Source organism: Pseudonaja textilis, chromosome 4, assembly GCF_049901715.1.
Source record: "Pseudonaja textilis isolate UNSWEBS1 chromosome 4, rPseTex1.2, whole genome shotgun sequence".
Taxonomy (NCBI): domain Eukaryota; kingdom Metazoa; phylum Chordata; class Lepidosauria; order Squamata; family Elapidae; genus Pseudonaja; species Pseudonaja textilis.
In genome coordinates, this window is record NC_141993.1 from 29,635,404 (window position 1) to 29,660,300 (window position 24,897).

The following is a 24,897-nucleotide window of genomic DNA, read 5'->3' on the forward strand; positions in this document are numbered from 1 at the left end:
TAATTTGAAGTGGATCCCTGAAGCCAATTTACCCTGTCACACTCTGTCAGATAAAACATCTGCACAGAATTAAACAAAGGAAAGAAACCAGGTTGTTCTTTTTAATCAGTGCATATATATAATTATTACTATTTTGTTTTATATGTCATCTTTTAACCAATAATACTTTAACAATAATAAAATATAAATAGCAACAAATGGGATCAAAAACCTGCAATACTATTATTAACCATTTCAAGCTAAAAATTCCAGACTAAACAAGAAGGGCACATCTTTTCCAGAAGCAAAATCACCACACCATTACAACTAAAACCACCAAGAGCTGATCACAACTCTTGAAGATGTCTATTCTTGTGTCAGCACAGGAAAAGGCCCTTCTCCTTTGTACTCAACAGATGGATCTCAGAAAGAGGGAGAAGGGGGCATCTTTCCCAAGCTTTCTTGCCAACAAGTTCATATCAGGACAAGTAGTAAATCATATCCTCAGGTAGTAAATCTAAATCATTTAGGATTTAGCCAACATCTCTAAATTGTGCCTGAACACAACTCCCAATCAGTGCAGATTTCATCAACAGGAGAATCACACTGAAACTTGAAACAACACATACCACTTACTATTTAATTGCTGCCTTTTACACCAATTGAATTTGTTGAACTTCTCAAGCGTAGCCCACAAAGATTGCATTCTGGAAGTCAGATGAGGAAGTAGCTAATATATGTATAATATGCTAGGACCGACAGGCAAAGGAGTGCTCACAGCTGGTGAACTAATATGTGGAGTTGTGAAATGCATGGCTTGCCACTGCTGTTGCCTTGGTTCAAGCAGCACTCCCAAAATAGAATTTTTTTTAATGAGGAATAGATAAAATATCTGTCATTTAATTTCCCCATATTTTTCTTCCCAGATACTGCTTCTCACATTTTCAGTTGGCACTCCATTAAAAGTTGCTTAAACTTATAACTCATTGTTTTGAATGTTCTTGCAATCTCTTTTAATTTCATGCTCTACTAGGTAGCAGAATAGATGCCCTTGGCTATTCTCTCACAGCTTTGAATCTTCCCACTTTCCCCGGTAAACCTCTGAAGACTTCAGCTGGCCATGCTGAGAGCTTGCCTATAAATATTAAACTAATTTTACAATCTTGTTCATTCCCTTATAGTTGTGGTAGTTGCATTTAATTTGTCATTGGGGAAATATGGATGGGGGAATTGCTTTGTAATTTAAGAATATAAAAACATGAGAACAACTTTGTGAGTTAATCCAAAGATTCATCCATCTCACATCCTATTTCTCATAGGAGTAAAATAGATGCTAACGGGAAGATTAAAAGCAAGATGTAAACATAATGATTTTCTCCAGAACTTATTGTTATTCAATTTCATTGTTTAAACCAGGGGTCTTCAAACTTGACCGCTTTAAGACTTGTGGACTTCAACTCCTAGAATTCCTCCTCCAGTAATGTTAGCTCAGGAACTCTGGGAATTCTTAAACTTGCCAAGTTTGAAGACCCTTGCTTTAAACCCATACTTGGTGGCAATGTAGCTTTAAGAACAAGAAAATGCTTTACATTTTGAGGGAGTCTAGAATCAGAAACTATGTATTTTCACATGGGAACAGGCTTGGAGGAATTATAAACAAGCATCTGAAATCGTGTTTGTAAAAAATCCTCTTTTGATTTGTAGTGAACATCCAGTGTCTTTTAAAAGCAGAATATTGCTGACATTGGTGGGTGGGAGGGAGGGAGGGAAGAGAGAGAGAGAGAGATCTGATCTAACCTCTCTCTCCCTTTCCCTCCCTCCCTCTCTCTCTCTCACACACACAGACAGGGATTCAAATTTCTTAACAACTGCTTTTGTGGGCATGGCCTAATTTGTGGGTGTGGCTTGATCATCATGTGACTGGCTGGGCATGTCTTGTATGTAAATATTATATTTATATAAATATTGAATTTTTATTAAAAAAGAGCAACTTTTACCCCAAATCAGGCAAAGCAGGCAGGCAGATTGAGTTGCTCACAGAATCAAATATTCACTAAGAGATCTAACTTTCTGCATTCAGCTACCCGAGTCTGCACTGAATAATAGAGGCTTCAGTCCTAAGGAAGGTTCAGCTCTGCTTAAAAGCAGAGCTGAAGATCTAAAGATTAGCTAGAAAGCAAGAAATCCAATGGTTTCCTGCTTTCTAGCTAAACTAAATCTCCCAGCACAGCAGAACAGCTGATGGTCAGGGGGAAAAAAAAGGAAAAATAGCAACTTAGCAGGCAAGTTTGCCAGGTAAGGAGTGAATGGGCAGGGAGGGTTCCCGTGAGCCATGTGAGCGGTGCAGCCTTGTGTTTCCACGCATTTCTCTGCCGCCCACCAAATTTTTCTTGTGGACCACCAGTAAGCCGTGGCCCACTGGTTGGCAACCACTGCTCTAAACTATAAGTTTGGTCTCATTGAAAAAAAAACAATTTTCTAAATTATTTTCACAGTCCACCCACACTTTGCATTTTTATCCTGTTCCTAGAACCTCTAATTTTCAGTAAATGTGGTAATAGATCATCAAACTATTGCTCTCCTCGCTCCAGCACTAGTATCTTTTTTTTGGCACTACATGGTTTTAATTCCCTAGGATTTCAGGCAGAAATTTTCATTTAGAGTCGCCGCTGAATCTTCTTGTGTAATATAAAATTCATTGGTTGATATTGGACATATTTATCTCTTTCTCTTATTCTGTCTCAACTATCTTACAGAAAGGTTAAGAAGACAAAAAATGTAAATTAATGTAAACAACTGTATCCCCCACTAAGCTTCTTTGGGCCTCCAAACATGGCTAAACAACAAGTTGCTAGATTTTCTTTCTATTTACTCTCTTACACTTGTAGAAGCTGTAGTTTAACAACATCTCAAATACCATTGGCTCTGCACTCTGGCATGGATATACTCAATACTATGGCTGGAAATTCATAAGAAACATAATTATTATTGGTTTGGAACTATATTTTTCTATTTTCAAAAGGCTGTTTTGGTAATGTTCTTGAAGTAAGCAGGAATAAAAATAGTTTTTTAAAAAAATTATTTACACCTCACATTTTGCCTAGAGAAAACTCATACAGAATTGTGATTCTGCTTGGAATAGCTTTTGTTGGTTCTGTATATACTGTAGTATTAATTCTAGTTGAACCATCTACTTTTTGAAGTATACTTCTTTTTAATAGTACTGGTTAAAATGGTGGAATAGAATGAGAACTGAAATGATTTAATTCTTCCATTGTTGTTGGTAGCTGGCGCCAAGAAATTTCTTCATTTTCCTTCTCCGTTTAATAAAAAATGATGCTCATCATCTTCACATATCATTGCTTGCCTTAGCAGCTGGAATGATCTTCTTCCTTGGGTGTTTCTGCTGGGAGTTTATATTCTTGGCATACGCTCCCACTATTCTTTGCTGAAATGGCTTGGGAAATAGCCAGGTCTTCAGTGCCATACAAAAAGCTAACAGGGTCAGGACCATCCAAATTTCTGGGTGTATGCTGTTTCACAGGACAAGTGCTGCCACTGAGAAGGCACAGCTCTGAGGTCCAACAAGATGACATTGTTTAATTGAATGAACTCAGAGTATGCTGTCTCTACTAGATATGGGTCGGGTGGTGGACAGTAACAGTACAAGAAAAGTAGTCCTGCAAGTAGCCTGGCTCTATGTTATGGAGGGCTTTATAGATGATTGCCAACACATTGAATTTCATCCATAAGCTTACCAGGAGCCAGTGCAAATTACATGTTTACATGGGTATAACAACAACAAAATGCCCAAAGTTGGCTTTGCCAGTGCATACTGGATCAGCTGTAGCTTCCAAATGTTCTTCAAAGGCAGCCCCATGTAGACTATGTTACAGAAATCCAAACAGAAGGTACTATGGCATGATTGAAAGGTCTCACAGTCCAAGAATCACCACAATTGATGCACAAACAATCCTGTGCAATAGTTTATAACCATTTTGTCTTAAAGCTTTCGAACAATTGGATGGTAGTTAAAAGCGCTGACCAAGGTACTATGTATTTATTTTCACTTACTATACCTATCTCTTTCTTTCTTTCTTTCTTTCTTTCTTTCTTTCTTTCTTTCTTTCTTTCTTTCTTTCTTTCTTTCTTTCTTTCTTTCTTTCTTTCTTTCTTTCCTTCCTTCCTTCCTTCCTTCCTTCCTTCCTTCCTTCCTTCCTTCCTTCCTTCCTTTCTTTCTTTCTTTCTTTCTTTCTTTCTTTCTTCTCCCTCATCTGTGACCCTTGCAGCCTGTAGAAGTCACAATGCTGTTGATGCTGGAATTTAGAAGATAATCACCCAAACAAGGAACTGCCAAGCTACATTTTTATCTACAAGTATATACTTTCTCAACAAAGCAGCCTAGATTTTTTTTTCCCCTTCCAGGTATTGGTAGAACTGAAACAGCTCCCTTCACTGTTTAGTCTCCATGGGTGGTAGTCTCACTGTCATCTATGACTGGGCCACCCCACTGCTATGAAAGCTTCTTAAGAAAACACATGCGTTAACAATGGAAACTTCACCACAGCTTCTTTACAAAACTGACTTTTCCATTATGGTTCAGGCATACTTATTGTGTTCTTTTGGGGGCGGGGGGGGGGGGTTACTTCAAAGCACAACTAAAACTAATATATTAAAATAAAATAAAGGTCAAAGTTTTAATAAGTGAAAATTATGGATAAATCCAAGAACATACAAGATACAAGATGAATATAACACTTGTAACCAAATCACAGATAAAACACCTAAAGCTGCTGTTGGTAATACACCATTTTCTGAGATGAGAAGGCTTGGGATAGAAAGCAATTTTTCAACTGCAGTTGGACTGACCCTCTTAATAATGGCCTTCCAGAAGTCAGTAAGTCAGAACCTTTTCAGTTTTTTTTACCTCATGTAGCAGAGGTTTCTTCTCCGCCCCCCCCCCCTTACAATGTATTTTGTTGTGATGTAATTCACGAGGTGTTAGAATTATTTGCAGGCATACAAATTTAATCAACCAATAAACACCAGGCTGCTTCAATTTAATCTTAATATCAAGACTTACAAAATTGGTCTTGACTAATGTAGGAAGAAAGTGGAAATACGTATCAATATAATGAGGGCCCTTCTTAAAAAATTAGCTTTCATCAGTATGATTGGTTTGTGCCATTCTTTAAATAAAGTTATATTTTCGTCCTAATATTTTTAATCCAAGAATGACTGGGAGAAAATTGCAAAGGTTTCAGTTTTATTCAGCCTGCAGTGACAAAGATTTATTTTCTAATCTACAGAAATAATAGAAGGCATTAATTGAAACTAGGCAAGATTTCCTCCGTTTCTAAAATTAAATGTATCCATTTTAAGTTAATAAGCCTCTGGGCATGGAATACTTTACAGTAAATTATATTTGAGGGATTGTACTGGTTACGAGATGCAAAATTGTTCTCCAACATTTATATGGTTAAATAATGACCTCTGAAATCCTTTCTAGGCATGAATTGCTGTGCTGTTTCAAACGAGAGAAAAAAAATGAATAGCCACATTTCTGTATTAAGTGTGCTATATTTTGATCTTAGAGTTTTCCTAAAGCAGATTATTATGGGCTAATTGTTTTAGAGAAGGCAGTTTTGATAAATGATATTGTAGCCTACTCCAATTTAATTATTACAAAAAGAGATAAAGATTCCTTCAAGTCAAGCTTTACTACATGAACATATTTGTGAAGCTTTTCAGAATAATTTGTCATTGCCTTCTTCTAAGATATCTAAACTATAGCCGTTCAATTTTCTGATGGCATCCCATCAGAATCCTAAGCTGGGTCTAACAATCCTTAGCTTTTTTAAGTTCAGCCAAGGTCAGTAAGCTGCAACCGGTCTTAGCCTTTGAAATTAATTGCATGTTTCATCCAAACTAACATACATGCATACATAAGGCAATTTGTTTTGAAAACACTTGAATGCTCCTTCCTTCCTTCCTTCCTTCCCTCCCTCCCTCCCTCCCTCGGGCCTCCTTCCTGCCCACCATGCCTGGGTCGACTTTCCTTTCCTTTCCCCAGCAGCTACTGACAGAAGTGCCCAGTCAAATTCTAGCCATCTAGAAAGCTAGCAAAGACAATCTTCCTCAAGGCTGGAGAGCCAGTAGTTCTGAAGGCTGGCCAGGAAGAAGAACAGAAACTATAGAAAGCTAATCAAGGCAATCTTCCTTAAGGCTGAGACAAGCTTTTTCCAGCCTAGAGGGAGATTGCCTTTGCTATTTTTCTGGCCAGCAGAAAGTTCTTGCTCCAGGCCAGCCTTAAGAAAGATCTCCTCCCAGCCTTGTTAGCAGATGCAGCAAAATGGAAAAATAACTGGACTCTGGCCAAATGGGACAAGGAGAAGGCCGAGGACTCTCATGAATGGTGCAGCTGGAAGGAGACCTGTGTACTGGTAGGTCTAGCCTGTTAGCCAGCCAAGACTTTCTGGCCTGTAGCAAGTTTCCATTCACCGGTGGACCTAGTTGGCTTCAGCCTTTTGGGTGTGACAGGGCAGGGAAGAGGTCCACGTGTAGGTAGGCCTAGCCAACTGATAGGTATAAGTATAAACATCTGAGTATAAACATCTTACTCATGTTTATACTTATACCTATTATCTTGTAAGCGATTGACAAATAAATAAAATAAATAAGTAAAACTGAGGCTTTCCTGGCATGGTGAGCAGGGAGAAAGGCCCAAGCCTCTTGGGACTGGTGGAGCAGGGAGGTCTGTCTCTAGTAGGCTTTGCCAGCTGAAAATTGAAGTACACACAGCTTAATGTTTCTGGGATTGAGAAATTTTGAGCTAGATTGGTAGATTTAATTGTGATAAATCAACTCTTTCATACGTGAACTTGAGAAATTTTTCTTTCCCTTCCCCCAAAATTTCTTTTGATTAGTAAGCCTCTGAAGATGGATAAATATCCTGAGAAAACTATTCAATTTTTTTTTCAAGTGGTGTAATTTATTCCTTTTTAAAAATGTCCTTGCTTTTGAGCAACTATTCAAAACTGTTGAAACCAAATTGTGCACAAGTTGAACTGCTGTTTCACTATACCAAGGGTCTTCAGACTTGCCAAGTTTAAGACTTGTGGACTTCAACTCCCAGGATTCTTGAGCTAACATGACTAGAGGAGGAATTCTGGGAGTTGAAATCCACAAGTCTTAAAGCTGTCAAGTTTGAAGACCCCTGCATGATACACTAATGTACTCTATAACCTATAGATTTGTGCTAGGTGGGATGGAAAAAATGTTTCCCCTGCAGATTTAAAGCATATAATTGCTTATAGAAATCATTATTCTATTTTCTCATCCTGGTTTCTACCCATAAGGAAAGACTAAGAAAGACCCACATTCAGCTATCTTCTAAAGAAATATTTCAAGTATACCAAGTTGTTTTGACATGCATATGGATTACATGTACTCCCATCTGCCATTATATGTTTTAGAATGTTATATACATTTATGTGTGCATGAAGGAAAAAAATGCACATCTGTCCTTTGCACGCATGAGTTTTTAGACTAGAAATTATTTCTAAAAATTCCTGATTGTGAATTGATAATATTGCTAAGATCTTTATCTTTGTGGTGCCAACTAGCTTGCAAAGAGAAAACAGAGCCAACAAACAGGAAAAGAAAATAGGGCTGTTTAATGGCTACCTTTGACTTCAGAGGACATTCCCCCTGAATTAGTATTCCACAGGTTGCATCATATTGAATTTGGTCTGGACCCTGCCTTTTCTATTAATTGCTAGAATTATTATTTAAAGGAAAACACATTCTTTTATTAAACAAGCCTCTTGTACATGACACATATACACGTGAAATAAGACTGTTCAATAAGATTTTCCAGTTTTTTTTCAAGGTAAACCGATACATTATTTGAAATCAAAGAATATTTTCAATAGAAAAGAGCTGAGGGAGGGGAATTCTCTTGTTTAAGGATGGAAAGTAAGCTGTTCCTTCTTAGAGGGTATACAACTTCTTCTATAAACCCTATTATGTTTGAAAAGTATAAGAGCTGGAGTTGACCTCACTTTTTTAAAATTTACTACTATATTAAAACATTATTCAGAGTTATGTTTAGTAATCTCTGTGAAGATGTTAACATAATTGCATTTCTAGTTAAATTACCATGGCCAGCCAGCCATTTAAATGTAGCTTAAAGGGATAATTCAGGGATAATTTTGAGAAGTCCTGAGTCATGTTACTATGATTCATAACTTATTTATCCATTTAATGCAGAATCTAGCAAGAGCTCTCTATAAATCAAAGAGAAAATAATTTATATAGTATAGAATACTTCTCTAAGTTGTTTTGCCTCCATTGACAAAAAAAGGCTTGTTTTTATAATTAAGTAATTTTTAATAGAATCCAATATCAAATCCATATGCTTATGTATACATATGTCTGTTAACCATGTTCTGTGTAACCATATGTATACATAATAGTATATAGGGTATGTAAACTTTAGTCTCTTAAATCTCTTACAATAGCAGTCCCTAAAAATGGCACATTTAACATTTAATTTAGTTTCTCCATTCAATTTAATAGTTTTGATAAAACTGATGCAAAACAATTACTGGTAGAGGAAACTTTAGAATTAATACTTCACTGATTTTCCAGTCATACAGCCTGATTCATACTAATGAACTGAATTAAATAGCAGATGTCTAAATTTAGCATGGGTTTAAGAAAAGGTAAAGCACGCCAGAATCATCTTCTGTGGTTAATGTGGTTAGGTATTAAAGTTTTATAATTTTAAGTGCAATATATTCACAATTTAGCCTCTGGTAGGGAATAAGCAATGAAACAGTGCCGTTTGATGGACTATTAATTTAGCAAAGTTACTAAAATAGAGCACTGCATGTACAGAAGATTGGGATGGAGGAGAAACCTGAGAACTCCAGAGGTAGAAGAAAAAAATCATGATACAATTTAAGTATATGCATTTCATTAGTGTAATTCTATTTTATAATGTATATGAATGCAAGCTATTTAATTTTTGAGAATTATACATGTATTTTTCAAATGAAATAGAACAGTTATTACACAATCATTCTGTAAGAGAGCCATTCATGAAGATAGGATTTTATCTTTAAGTTGTTGGAAAGCTCATCTCCTCTATATGATTCATGTAGCTTTTATGGAAACTATGAATACATGGGCTTCTAATGGGATTATGCCATTTGTCCTTATTATGTATTTGTCCTTAGCTTCTCCTCAGCCAAGATGCTTGTTCAGGGGTGGATTCAACCGGTGTTACTACCGGCTTGGTGACTACATTTTGCGTCTTCATTATATGGAATTTTTATGGCATCACCTTGATCCAGGCTCCTGTCTGTTCCATCTTACTCTCCTGTAAATAAACTACCTTGTTTATTTCAGGCAGGGTATACATCTAATGTGCAAGAGAACATACTCATCAATCTACTATCTCTGAAAGTGACACTTCAGTTTGACTAGGCCAGTTTTGGCAAACTTTTCAGCACCAAGTGCTGAAAATGGGAGCAGGCATGCACAGTGGGGGAGGGGGGGACACTGGAAACTGGAAGAGCAGCTCCCCGGTGTGCACACGCTGGCCACCTGGTCTTCCAGCTTCTGGCGTGCATGCGCGCACGAAGACCAGCTGGCTGGGGCACATGCATGTGCCAGAAACCATAAGCTCAGCTTCCCGGCCCACACATGTGAACCAGGGAGCTGCTATTCCGGTTTCTGTCACTCCCCTGCATGCAAAGACCAGCTGGCCAGTGCGCATGTGTGTAGCAGGACCCAGAAGAGCAACGGGCGATGGCTGGTGTGCCCGGAGAGATGGCTCTGTGTGCCACTGGTTTGCCATGACAGGACTAGGCAATAACATTCCATGTGAACTGATTCTTAATTTTAAGATTTCAGTGTGTTAATGATACCCAGTTATATAGCTCTTTCACAGAAGAATTAAACAGTGCTTTGAACGTTTTATCCTAGTGTCTGGAGACTAGGACGGTCTGTGGTGGGCAACAGGCTTCAGCTGAAACCTATCAAGACAGATTGGTTTTGGTTTTAGGAGCCCACTGATTCCAGGATCATGCCTTCTTGGGTACTAGATGGGGTTGTACTTCTCCAGATAGACCCATTGGGAAATCTGGAGAACCTTGTAGACTCCCAACTCCTGCTCAAAGAGCTGGTGGCAGTCATATCATGGTGAGCCATCTGTACCTGTTCCTGGATTGGCAGGATTGGCTTACATTCATTCATGGCCTAGTCACCTTCAGATTGGATTACTGCAATACATGACATAGGGCTTCCTTTGAAACGTTCCCCAAAAACGTTCAGTGGTACAGAATGCAGAAGTGTGGCCTGATGAATTCTAAGTAAATCTAACTTTAACTTTCCCTTAATATCTTTCTGTTATGTTCTTTTATTTGTAACTCTTCAAATTCTACCTTGTTGCGTAGAGATTAACTTCACATAAAAACAAAAATCTAGCAAGATTGAGTAGAATAGAATAGAATAGAATAGAATAGAATAGAATAGAATAGAATAGAATAGAATAGAATACTTTATTGGCCAAATGTGATTGGACACATAAGGAATTTGTCTTGGTGTAAATACTCTCTGTATACATAAAGAAAAGATACATTCGTTAAGAATCAAGAATCATAACGTACAACACTTAATGATAGTCATAGGGTACAATCAACAATCAAATCATACTAGGAAACAGTCAATATAAATCGTAAGGATACAAGTGACGAAGTTACAGTCCTACAATCACAAGTGGGAGGGGATGGGTGATAAGGAGTGATGAAAAGATTAACAGTAATAGTAGTGCAGACTTTGTAATAGTTGAACAGTGTTGAGGAAATTATTTGTTTAGCAGAGTGATAGCTTTCGGGGGAAAAACTGTCCTTGTGTCTAGTTGTTCTGGTGTGCAGTGCTCTATTAGCGTCGTTTTGAGGGAAGGAGTTGAAACAGTTTATGTCTGGGATGTGAGGGGTCTGTAAATATTTTCACAGCCCTCTTTTTGACTCATGCAGTATACAGGTACTCAATTGAAGGCAGGTGGGTAGTAATTGTTTTTTCTTCAGTCCTACTTACCCTCTGAAGTCTGTGTCTGTCCTGTTGCGTTGCAGAATCAAACCAGACAGTTATAGAGGTGCAGATGACAGACTCAATAATTCCTCTGTAGAACTGTATGAGCAGCTCCCTGGGCAGTTTGAGCTTTCTGAGTTGGCGCAGAAAGAACATTCTTTGTTGTGCTTTTTTGATATCGTTTTAGATGTTAGCTGTCCATTTTAGGTCATGTGATATAGTAGAACCTAGAAATTTGAAGGTCTCTACTCAGGAGTGGGATTCAATTTTTTTAACAACTGGTTGTGTGGGCGTGGCTTAGTTGATGGGCGTGGCTTGGTGGTCATGTTATTGGCTGGGCATGGCCAACTCAATATCACTCACATTGAGGCACCATCTCCTCACCTGGCATCTCATGACTGTGGGTACGTTGCAACAGTCATAAGTGTGAAAAACGGTCATAAGTCACTTTTTCAGTGCCTTCAGTGTCATTGTAACTTTGAAAAGTCACTCCACACAAGCAAAGTACTAGCCAAGGAGGAGAAAAAAACTCCAGAGAAATTCCAGAGACGGGATGTCTATTCCTGCCAAGAATGTAATAAGGGTTAACAGAGAGGCAGTTTCTGTAAGCAACACCAGAATGTTTCCTTCCTGCCTTCCTTACAGGATTAGGCCAGTAATTTCTTGTGACAACCGGTTCTCTGAACTGCTTAGAATGTTAACAACCGGTTCTAGCAAATAGGTGCGAACTGGTAGAATCCCACCCCTGTCTCTAGCTGTTGATACTGTGTTTTCTAGTATTATAAGAGGTGGTAGTCTTCAGGAAAGAAAAATATTAGGAACAGCAAAGATGTTTGGAGGTTTTTTTAGTACTTTAGAATTTTGCATCAAAGTGAATGCTACAAAAAGTGACAGATGAAGATGAAAACAGTATAAAAATTAGCTTTGCAGATCATACTTGGTCTCAAAATGGGGTTTGCAGGCAGAATGGATTTGTTAGAGATGTAATCATAGTCAGGGATTACTCAGCCTTCAGTTACAAAGGAAAGGATTCTCCAGCTTTGAAAACAAACAAACAAAAAAAGGTTATTAAACCCCAATCTGTTTCTCACCACTACAGAAATGCAAAGGCACCTGGTTTGACAAAAAACAAACAAAAAAAAGAAATATATCAGCAAAACTAGGGTGTTTCATTAGCTATGGAATCAGGCTAAATAAGGTAGCATCACTGGAAGTGTTTGGTCTCTGGAAATAAGCAGTCCTTCGAGTTACTGAAATTTTTATTTTTCTATGAGCAAAAAAAAGCGGTTGTATAGCAAAGTACATAAAAGGCAATTGTCTGAAAGCTGTTTTGGTTAGAAGGAAAAACCACTTACTCATCAGCATTTTTATAAAATCCCTGAAAATATAAAAGCATATGCTAATGTACAAATCATGAAAAAGAAACCACTATAACTTGCAAGAAGAAATGTTTATGAAGCCCAGCAAAACATATTACAAGGTTGTTCAGTTGTGAAATGACATGTGCCAAATATAAATATATGTTTTCCCCCTGTTTTCTGCTGTCCTTTGTTGAAAATGATAAAATAATATTATAGATGCAAATATATAAATGCAAGGAGATAAATAAAATGAAATGGATTTTAATATGTAGATTAATAGCATTCAACAAAGCAATTTTAAATATAAATCTTAAATATAAATAGATAGCTCAGTTGTTAAATGACAAGGACTAATGGAGGAAACTAAGAGATATTTTAAGGACCTGAGTCCCAGAAGTTAAAATAAGATACAGATTTTTAGATTTTACTGGTATATTAGAGACAAACAAATTACTAGCTCTAGATGCTATCCATCCAGGATTTCAAAAAGAACCGAGATATGAAATTGACACTCTTCTGAAAATATGTGCGACATGTCAAGACTGCAAAGTAGTTGTTTGGTTCATTTTATTTTTCCTCTGTGGCTATATTTCAGAGCTTTCAGTACATTTTCTGTTCATGTTTACTATGAATAAGCAAATTCTGCTATCTTCTGGGGAAATCCTCATCAGTTTAATCAGTATAGCAAGAAATCTCTCTTTCCTTAATTTAATTATTGTACAGTACACAAAAATATATGAACGGAAGCAATCCAAGCCATTTGTTCTCATGGTGATGTCACAAATCCTTTCCAGCTGGACTGCCTTAAGTAAAACAAAAATCAAAAGTCCTGAGTCAGGATATTCTGAGAAATGGGAAGCAAGCATGATGGGGCTAGAGGCTTGTGAACAGAAAGCCTGCATAGTTGAATGCTTTTGTTGATGCGGTGAATGTAAATATGGTTAAACTAACTCACTGCAATTGAGCAACTAGGCTGGAAAATGCACGATATCAACGGGTGGTACCAAAGTCGAACTTTGTTCTCTGTCTCAACTGCCTTTTTTAAAATTATCCTGTCCCTCTAATTTAAAAAAATTAAGGCACCATGTTGGAAATCGAGGCTTTTTTTTTCAGCACCATGTATTTCTAACATTGTTTTCAGAAAGCAAAACGAAGTGCTCCTTCCAGTTTGAAGTATGCTCACCTCCTTCCAAAAGGACACATACACAGATAATTCTCAACTTACAGCGGTTCATTTAGTTCAGAGTTACAATAGCACTGAAAAAGTGATTTAGGATCATTTTTCACACTCCTGACTGTTGTAGCATCTCCATGGTCACATGCAGTAATGGGATTCAAATTTTTGTACTACCGGTTCTGTGGGTGTGACTTGGTGGGCATGGCAGGGGAAGGATACTGTAAAATCTCCAGTCAGAGGTGGTATTTGCCGGTTCTCTGAGCTACTCAAAATACCGGTTCTCCAGAACTGATCAGAACCTGCTGAATACCACCTCTGGACATGTGATCAAAATTCAGATGCTTGGCAACTGACTCATATTTATGACAGTTTCAGTGTTCCGAGGTCACCTTTAGAGACTTTCTGACAGCAAAGTAAATGAGGAAGCCCTATTCACTTAACAACCATGTTACTAATTTAACAACTGCAGTGATTCACAAGAAAGGGTGTGAAATGATTAAACTCATTTAATAAACATCTTACTTAACAACATAAATTTTGGGCTCAATTGTGGTCGTAAGTCAAGGACTATCTGTACACACAAAAAAGCAGTGGGTTTCCTATGAGAGTTTTCTCCCATGGCCTTTTTGTGAAATACTAAGCTCTGTTAATGAGCATAATGTTATTTCTTGAACTTGTTTCTTTCCCCCTTGCCACTTTTAAAAGTTATGGAAGACCCCCAAGAAAGTGTTTGTTTGTATGGACTATAATTATCCATATTTAGCATATTAAAAATTAGGATTATGGGATTTTAATATTGTATTGTTACCCAATATAGGCTGGCAAATTTGATTTTGTTTCTTCTTACTGAGGGAATCCTTGGGCCATATTTTAAGAAACACTGGCTTAAAACATCCTCTCGCACGTCTATAAATCTGCTTTACATGATCTGTGTGCTATTGAAACAAATAATAGGGAAGGTTCAGTGAAGAAGAAAGGCAGGCATCCATTCTGTTGGGCAATGCTATTTGCATTCGGAGATGGACACCATTGGGTATATTACCCCATTATTTCAAGTTTCTGTTCTGTTTATGTAATTATGCAACCCAGCTGCATTCCATTTCATTTGTATTTTTCAGAATGCTTTTTTTCAGGCAAATTATTGTCAAGTTGAAAGCCTTTTTGTGTTTTAATGGATTGCTGCTGTCAAAATGATATCATACTGAAGACACTTCAGAGAGTGAAAATGGTTCATTTTGAATAGGCAACAGCTGTCATTTTGTTTGAGACTGTGTGCCATGAAATTCTAGCCATACTTTTATACATATCTTGGCTGTTGCAAATCATACTCAACAATAAAATAGTTGAGCTATTGTTGAAAGACAACATTTTTGTCATTGGAAGGAGGGGAATAAAAGGGAGGGAGGGAGAGAGAAAGTGTGTGGTTCTCAGCAACTTTGTTTTTGGAAGAGTCAAATCTTTTGCAAAAATGTATTATTATTTTTATAAATAATAGAATGAGAGGAGGATCAATTCAGCATACAGGGAGTCCCTGGTTTAACGAATTCTGTTCCCAAGGTCTGTCCTTAAGTTGAATGTCTATATAAGCCAAAACAATATTACCGTATAATATTGTATTGGTATTGTTTAATGAACTTGAACAATTTAACTCAAATTTTGCTACAGTTGGCTCCATACTTAACTATGGGTTATCCTTAAACTGGGGTGTTCTTAACCAGGGGACTTGCTATAGTATAGTAATTCCTGAACTCGCCAGACTGGGAAAAGTTGCTTTAAAGCAAGGGTACCCAAGACGATCAATGTTGATCCTATTGAGCTTTGACCATGTGGTAGTAGCCATTTTCTTGATTTTTGATTTTTTTTTTTTTTTGAGTCCTCGTGGGTGCTGTTGAAGGTCATGCTGGCTTAAAATTCTTGAGATCTATGTTAATATGTTTAGAAACTGATAGATGGTGAATGGTTTACATAGAAGCAAATGAACTTTCTAGTCTGTTCTTCAAACTGGCATCATTCATTGTTCTAATGTTCTGGTTACAAAGCTATGTAGTGTAGTCTCTTCTCAGCAATCTATTTCCAATTTTCTATTTTCCCCCCACAGCTTCTATTGAAAGTGGCAAGATTTTCCTACGTGTCTGTAAGCCGAGTTTCTTGACTTGAGATTTAGTTTAAGATTTATTGTCCTCAATCTGTAGCTCTATTATGTTCCTTTATGCATATATTTATCTTCATAATGTGGAGCCATCCTTAATGATCCTTATTCACTTTGAGCTTATACCTATCTTGTACTTTCCCCTAAAATGATATATAGGCATCATCAAAAGTCCGGTGTCAGAGTAATAACTTCATTCTCTACAAATAGAGAACTAGTTGTGTGAATCTTTATATAGGGGAAAAAATCCCCACCCTTCTTCTAACATGGCAGAAGTCCCAAGAATGAATGAAGGAATGCACACACCAGTGGTGGTATTCTACTGGTTTGGCCCGGTTCTACTGAGCCAGTAGCGCCAATGAGCAGCGGAGACTGGTTCTTTCTGACCCTCTGCTATTGGGCCTACCCAGGCTCCCATACTAACCTTTATGTCCTACTTTTGAAGCGCAGCTGCTTTGCACATCACAGCAGATTGTTGCACGGCAGCTGCTGAAGCGACAGGGAGAGTGTAGGATTGCAGTAGGTAAGTCAAAATGCCACTGCACCTGCACAAAGTGCGTGTTTGGCATGTGCACGTGCAAAGCGCACCCACCAGGCCACGCTCAACAAACCAGTGGTAAAAAATTTTGAAACGCACCACTGGCACACACATATACATACACATGGACAAAAGATATGAGGGAAAAAATCAAGATGAGGAAGAGGGAAATGAAATAGAAGATTCTTGTATAAATGTCAGCTGAAATTCTGAATACTTACACTTCAAACAATTCTTTGTGGGTAACTTGAGTTGTGCTATTTGTTTTTGTCTTAGCAATTGTGTGAATAGGAGTCAGCAGGTAAGCCTTGGCTTATTCTACAGCAGCAGATCGCCATTCTAAAGCATTGTTCAGGGTTGTCTTAATGATTGTTATCATGGCTTAGTATGTTGTCTGAAAAGAGACAAATAATTTGTTTAGGGTGACTTAGTTAATCTGTGGGTTGTTTCTCTACCCACCCCTTTCCCAAACCTCTAATCCATGGGGATGCAAGAACGGCTAAAAATGGAAGGTAATAAACCAGAAATTGGCAAACAAGATACAACAAGCATAAATATGTATGTATGTATATATGTATGTATGTATGTATGTATGTATATGTGTGTATGTGTGTATGTATCTATCTATATCTATATCTATCTATCTATCTATCTATCTATCTATCTATCTATCTATCTATGCTAATCCATATAACAATTTTCAGTGGCTTAAATCTCATGAAGCCTTCAGATATACAGTATAATAAGACCATCAAATAATAGCCATATCAAGCCTTTTCTTCACTGTTCCCCTCCCTTAATTTGGAGTACTTTTCCTTGGACATGCACTAGGTGTCTTTTATTTCAGTGTTTCTCAACCTTAGCAATGTTAGCTGAATGTGGACTTCAGCTCCCAGAATTCCCAGACAGCATGGTTATCAAAGTGATTCCATTTCAATAGGCGGTTAATCACTGATTATTGATGCTTTGGGAGGTCATTTTATATATTGCTCCTGATACTGGCTTATATTTATTGATTTTAATCTTATCCAAGTGGGTAATATAGTAATGCTTGTAAATGATTATGGTGTCCATCAAATAGTTGCCTCCATTTATTTGCACACTCTGTTCTGAAGGTTCTGTAGAAAAGGACTGTCTTCACTGATTTCTGAAATATTAATAAGGATGGAGCTATTGGATTCTGTGAGGTCAAGCCACTCTAAACCAAATATATTACAACAAAAAGACCTGTTTCCAGGCCTGTCCACCTTAACATCTCAAGGAAATCCCAACAGTACCAAGCTATGAAAGATAAACCATAGATGAAAACCAGAAATTTGAAGTGGGCCTTAATGCCCAGATTCTGGACATTAGCATAAAATTTACAGTATCCTTCCCCTGCCATGCCCACCAAGCCACGCCCACAGAACCAATAGTAAAAAAAAATTGAAACCCGCCACTGATCCAGATGTAAGGTATCTGCCATTTAAAATCAGGTTTTAATTGAAATGAGATTATTTTATTTTATTAATTTCCATAACATTTACCAGGATTCTGGAAAGAAAAATATTTATATATTGTTGGTATAGATTTTTATTTAGCTAGATAAATTAATAATATAGCATCTCATGTTATGATTACTTTTAAAAGATTGTGGCCATTATCCTAATAGTAATAATTTTTTAAGTTGCTTTGTCTGCATATACAGGCCACTTTAAATATAATTAAAGTGATATATAAACTCATTTCCTTCCTCCTTTATTTTCCATTATAGCTCTGGTATTAGCTAGGAGCAAGAGTTCAAATGGAGCCATAAATCAAAAGAACAGATGCCAGTGGCCTGTTTTCAAAATGTTGGTTTCCTTCTAGCAGTAATAATAATTACATAGACTGCTGTGCATTTTTTTTTAAATCTTCTGCTGCCTCTTTGCAAACAAAAAACAGATTTTGAAATATTGATGATGATAGTATTTTGATGATAAGTATTTTTCTTTCTATGAAAACCACTATAAACGGAAGGTTAAGGGACACAGATACTAATTCTTTGTTTCCATCCAGTGCACATGTGGATTTTTGCGGCTTAGTTCAGAAAGTTCTTGCTGAACCATCTCCCGCTGCCTTGTGATTTTTTGGGGGTGGGGTGGGGCGGGGGGGGGGTTGTGTGCATTATATTTCAGAGATGTCAGTCTTCCTATTTCCTGCAATTAAAAGCAGTCTTCCTGCTTTTAAATTCCAGGGTGTCCCAGTCTTACATATCGTTTGGACTTAGGACCTTAATGATTTCTGGTTAAAATGACCTTTCTAAATTTGGAGCAGTTGTTAGGGTAAAAGCTAATAAATGGGTGTTTGTAACCCTTTCTATTTTTAACCCATGTTTTCTCTCCTTTATTTTATCTATTTGCTTGCCTTCTTCCAAGAAGATGCAAACTGCACTCATTCATTTCCAGACTGACAAAGATTCAGATCACAATTATATAAAGACCTCTCTCTCTAAATTCCTTTATGAAAAGACCTAACAGTTAGGCAGTTCATAGGAAGATAGTTAAACAGAATATGAGTCTCTACACTACTTTTTGGATGTCTTGGTTTTAGGCCGGAAATAGCTGGACTTCTTATAACTCCATCATTTTTATATCACTAAATCTTGCTAAATAAGATTCTGCATGAGGCTCATGCCTGGAAAGGAATACTTTTGATCATGGGCAGATATCAAGGCATGTTAATCAGCAAGTGTTCCAAGATTTGTGATACCCTTGCATGTATGTTAAGGGAGAAGGCAAAGAGACAGCCTACTGCATATATGCAAGGTCTCTGATCATATAATTTTAGATCTATGGGTGATATGAGCATCTAAACTACACTAATCTCCCCCCAGTGTACATACAACTTCAAAGAATGGATAACGGGATTAAAACAGGGAAACCCACATGCTTTTTATGCAATAAGATTACATGAAAGAGAAGGTCCGAATACAGCTAGTTAAATGAGGAGCATGAAACAATTGTTTAAAAATTAACTTACTATAGTAACTGTTTCCTATGCCATCCTTCTATAAAATACATTGACAGAGGAGTAAGAAGAAATGACAGCTTTTGTTTTGTTTTGTTTTTATAGTGAACTTTGATCACTTCCAGATTCTTCGAGCAATTGGAAAAGGAAGCTTTGGCAAGGTAAGGAAACATTGCAGTTGGAATTGGATGGAGATCAAGTGCTACCCAGTTAAGAAACAAAATAGTCCTTGTTTTTGTTAGAAAGCATGTGTGTTTTTTATCCTAATTCTCTGATAATTAATTGCACTTTGAGTAAACATGCAAGGGGTTACATTCCATAGTATGAAATCTTTGTAGAGTTCCTACAAATTGAAATAAAAATTTGGAATCTTTTGGCTTCGACAGAATTATCTTCTAGTCCTTTGGAGCAAAATTCCAAATTGTATGTATAGCTTCATTTAGAAAAATTATTTAGACTACATTTGAACATTTTGATTTGAAAAGCTTTTCTCTTTTTTAAATCTTCTAGTATATTTGAAATGTATATCTTAGTCATGTCTTAATCCAAATGTAATAAAGATTAAGTACGAAAAAGCATCTTAGGATAAGTTGAGCCTCAACCTGCTATCCAGTGACTCATGAATCTGTTATGGCTGCTATGTGTGAGTTGTTATTTCCATTATGATGTACAACCTTTAAAATCAGTGGCTGATAAAGGTGCTAATAAAATTCTGTCTGTAGATTCAGGCACGTGTCACAATGCTTAACATTTCTGCATATTAAGCACTCGCTATGTTTCTGAAGTGTTTGAAACATCAGTTCTTTATTTGGTAGACATGTGTAGAAAAAGCCGGTTTTCAGAGTTCTCATGCCAAAACATAAAGACACTTCATTTCATCCATGTATAACTGATTTAATAAAATAACTATACTTTCCACTGTAAGGGGAGTTGTTGATCACTCTGTCCATGTAACTGATTCTTTCTTTGGTTCTAAAAAGGTAAAACATTGTAAATTTTTAAAATTATCTCTCAACTTAAGTTTAAAAAAAAAGTAAAGTCTTAAGTCTGCTTTAAAACAAAACATATATGATACTGTTGTAAATACAGTTTGGTGTCTCAGGGACAATAAAGCACTACCCATTGTGGAAAGATGGTCTCTTACAGAATTTCTTGCAAGAATCCAACTTGCAAATGTAGGAAACAAGAAGTTTGGGTTTGATAAGTTGTTAGCCTGTTTCATGAAATGTTCTTATATTTATTTAATATGGAAATAATTACCAAAGATGTGTACATTTGGGGGTCATTGGCTAGATGGTACAGTGGGTATCTCAATGTAAATTTCTACTGGTAATCCCAGGCAATATTACATAATAATAGTAATAGCGAATTCCAAGGCTTCAAGGTTTATGATGTCTGCTTTGTTTTTCTTTTCTTTCTGAGTAATCTCTACATTATACAAAGCTGCCTGCATCATTTACTTGTATACCTTAAGAATGTAGAAAGCTGAATTCCAGAATTTACTTTGAAAACTAGAACTGAATAGGTTTTTGTATGAAAAATCAAGTTTTACCTGCTTTATTTTATATGGGTTTTTTTCCTTTCTGCACCATAATTTAGATAAGAAAGAAGTAATTTTATGATATGTATTATAGAGTTGGGTCTTAAAAATCATTTCCAGTCTCTGCCTATAATCCGCTGTATCTACTGATACGTACAGATATAGCAATAGGACTTAGATTTATATACAGCTTCACAGTGCTTTACAGACCTTTCTAAGCAGTTTACAGAGTCAGAATATTGCCCCCAACAATCTGGGTCCTCATTTTACTGATCTTGGAAGGATGTAAGGCTGAGTCAACCTTGAGCCAGTGAGAATCAAAATGCTGCCAGTTGGCAGAATTAGCCTGTTATACTGCATTTTAACTACTGTGCCACCATAAAATTAAATATTCAAACCAGGATGGAGTTGTGGCCATAATATTGCCCCTGAGATGATGTCTTTCCTTATTATCTTTGGAGCCTTGCTAGGACAGAGTCGGGGTATCTGCAAATATAGCTAAATACACTTGTTCCCATGCCATCATATGCTCGAACATCTATTTTGGGTAAAAACAAGAAATTGTCTTTGTAACCTACTTACATTTTAGCTGAATGGGATCTCTTTTCAAAATAGTTTGATAAATGCAGCCTACAGTTCTTCCTTTTATAAAATCTTAACTCAATTAGCACACGCTTCTTTCTCTTTCTCTCAGAACAGTTAACATTTGTCATTCTTATCTTGGATTTGTGGTGGAGGAATATATAAAATTAGAATGAACATAGAAAAAAAGAATTGTCTATACCCAGTTCATATGAGGATGGGGTATAGTGAGTTATTATCTGGGCTCCTTTCAGTCAGGTTTCATGGCCAATTGTGGGACAGAAGCAGCCTTGGTCACACTTTTCAGTGATCTCTGGTGAAAGTGGGAAGGCCATAATGCATCCATCCTTGCTTTCCTTGACCCCTAGCGGGGTCTCCTACTTGCCTCGTGACTCCTGCTTAAAGAGAAGATGGCAGTCATGGCTTGGAAAGTTGTGGCAGTTGTGGCTAGGAGAGCTTTTGCACAACTTCACATTGTGCACCAGTTGTGTCCTTTTCTGGATCAGGAGTCCCTGCGCTCAGACACTCAAGGCCGAGCCATCTCCACTTAGATTACTGCAGTGTACATGGGAATACCCTTGAAGAGTATTCAGAGGCTTGTTTTATATATAGGTCTTGTGTACTATCATAATGGAGATAGTTTATCTAATAACATCTTTTTCATTAATATAGAGTTAGAAGTGCCTCTCCCCCAAAAAACTATTAGCTAGGAAGCCAAAAATGTCTTATTGCTGGGTTTTATATTACTCTGTTGTGAACTTACTATCTCATGCGTAACCAAGAGGGAGCAGAGTGACATCATGCACATCATGAGTCAGTAGGCAAATGAAACAAATATTGGATATCATTTAGGTCATGTTGTCATTATAATGACTTCTACTGGATACCTATAGGATATCATTGACTAAGTGATTATCTTGGCCATGATGTTTTATATTTATCAAGAGAAAATTCAGGAAATATATGTCTGTGTATGTTTGTGCATGAGAGAGTAAATTAAATTAGGTTTTTTTAAAAAATGTGTGCTTAACTGAATTTCAAAAATTGATGTTATGAATAATAACATTCCACATAGAGCATGGACACTGTACATATATTAAATTAATTAATAAAGGAACAGGTAGTTGCCTCAAATGAATCCAGTTAAAATGAAAATACAATTGGCAAAATAACATTCAAGAAACAAGAAATTATCTATTCAATTCGTACTGAAGATATGCTATTTGCATATGTGTGAATATGTGTTTGTGTGTGTTGATATGTTTAAGCTAAGGGTCTCACAGAATGGCTTTGTTGGGGCCATCGTATTTCTGTCTTTCAAGGGTTGTATTTGACAGCTGATTTTCAGAAGGTGGCTTATTGGATACTTGTCTGGAGATGACAAGAGAGACTAGGATCTGAAAGATTTTATGCTGTCTTTTTCCCATTATTTTTATTTTTTTTTCTCTTATAATTCTATTGGAAGAAAATATGGTTTCTTGGCCTAAATAATTTCTGTCCTACTGCTTTCCATGGGAAGAAATTAAGAGAGACAATAGAAGAGATCTAAAAGAAGATGCAGAACTTATCCTGCCTCTCCATGATTAGAATGTTCTAACAAAGTTATAACACTTTGTTGACAGGTATTATAGCAATAGCACTTATACTTATATACCACTTTATAGTGCTTTACGGCTCTCTCTACGTGGTTTACAGAGTCAGCATATTGCCCCCAACAATCTGGGTCCTCATTTTACTCAGCTTGGAAGGATGGAAGGCTGAGTCAACCTTGAGCCTGGGTGGGATTTGAACTGCCAAATTGTAGGCAGCTGGCTGCAGAGGTAGCTTGAGTACTGCACTCTAACCACTGCACCACAGAGGCTCCTTATACTTGTAAGCTAAAAGAAGAGCTATGTGTCCATTAATTTTTGAGAATACAGGTAGTCCTAGATTCACAATAGTTTGTTTGATGACCAAGGTTAAAACAGCACTGAAAAAGGTGATTTATGACCATTTTTCACACTTAGGACCATTGCAGCATCCCCATCGTCATGTGATCAAAATTCAGACATTCAGTAACCAATTCATGTTTATGATGGTTACAATGTCGCATAGTCATGTGATCATCTTTTGTGATCTTCTGACAATGGGGAATCAACTTAACCATGTTACTAACTTAACAATTGTAGTGGCAATAACTGGCAAGAAAGGTCATAAAATGGGGCAAAACTCACTTAACAAATATCTTGCTTAGCAACAGAAATTTTGGGCTCAGTTATGGTCATAAATCGAGGACTACCTGTACATTTTCAGCACTACTAATCAACTTTAACCTGGAAGTAAGGGTGCTTTGTATGTGTATATTTCATTAGTTGCATTATTAGTAAAAATATATTTGTGAAGTGATTGTCACAGAACAAACAATGCAGAGAGAACATTTGCTATCACTTTGCATCACTCCAGTTCATGGTGTAGTTAACATATTCAGCTGTAAGTCATTAGTAATTAGTCATGAAGTGAAGAGTCATCCAAGTGTTGTGTGATTCACCAGTAAATTCCACTGATTTCCTAATTCAAAAAAGAGACATGAAAAGATTTTATAGGAGTTCAGTGGAGGATAGCTTTTGCCCTATTCTTTTAAGAAAAGAAGGCTAATGTAATTTGCTTCTGACAAGTAGTTCAGTCCTCTCCATCTCTCTGTCCATCCATCCATCCATCTGCAAATCTCCATATGCAAATCTCCCATATACTCTGGGTAGCTCACAGATTATAAAACTAGAAAAATAATTGAAATATATTAAATCTACATGGATTAATTTTGAAAACTATAGTGGTACCTTGGAACTCAACTGTTTTGAAGCTCATCGAATTTGGTATTCAATGCATTTTGACATGAAAATTTTGTCCCGGTACCAGAGGTGGTATTCAACAGGTTCTGACCAGTTCTGGAGAACTGGTAACGGAAATTTTGAGTAGTTCAAACAACCGGCAAATGCCAACTCTGACTGGAGATTTTACAGTATCCTTCCCATTCCACGCCCACAGAACCAGTAGTAAAAAATTTTTTGAATCCCATCACTGCACGGTACCCATCATTTGTTCGGTACTCAATGCACAAGCTAGAATTTGTTGCTGTCAGCTGCCTTGTGACTCACTACATTATTCCTTATGGAAAAAATTTGTTTGGTATTCATCATTCCTACTACTCACCACACCTCCCAGAACCAATTAATGATGAGTATTGAGGTACCACTGTATACAGAACCAAAACTAGAAGACAAATATTATGGGAATGAGGTCCTCTTACCCCATCAAACACATTCAGTTCAAGCCAACCAGCAAAGCCAAATTTAGTACCTCCTAGAAGACCAAAGGGGAGGGGGCAGTTCCCACTTCCAGTAGTAGAATATTTCACATGATGATGGGTTTCAAAGATCAGTTATTGTGCCAAGATGTCTGACTGCCTGGGCAGCGTTTATTGGTAATCCCTCCCAACCAATCCTT

General features: G+C 37.0%; 1 protein-coding gene across 2 annotated transcripts in view; it reads left to right on the forward strand.

Moving 5' to 3' along the window:
- Positions 1 to 24,897, forward strand: part of STK32C (serine/threonine kinase 32C) — a 200,177-nt gene that overhangs the window by 93,545 nt on the left and 81,735 nt on the right. For both annotated transcript variants that reach the window (XM_026710606.2, XM_087932495.1), the window contains exon 2: positions 19,398 to 19,453. In XM_026710606.2, coding sequence (XP_026566391.2) covers positions 19,398 to 19,453 — 56 coding nt within the window. The remainder of the gene's footprint in view (positions 1 to 19,397; positions 19,454 to 24,897) is intronic.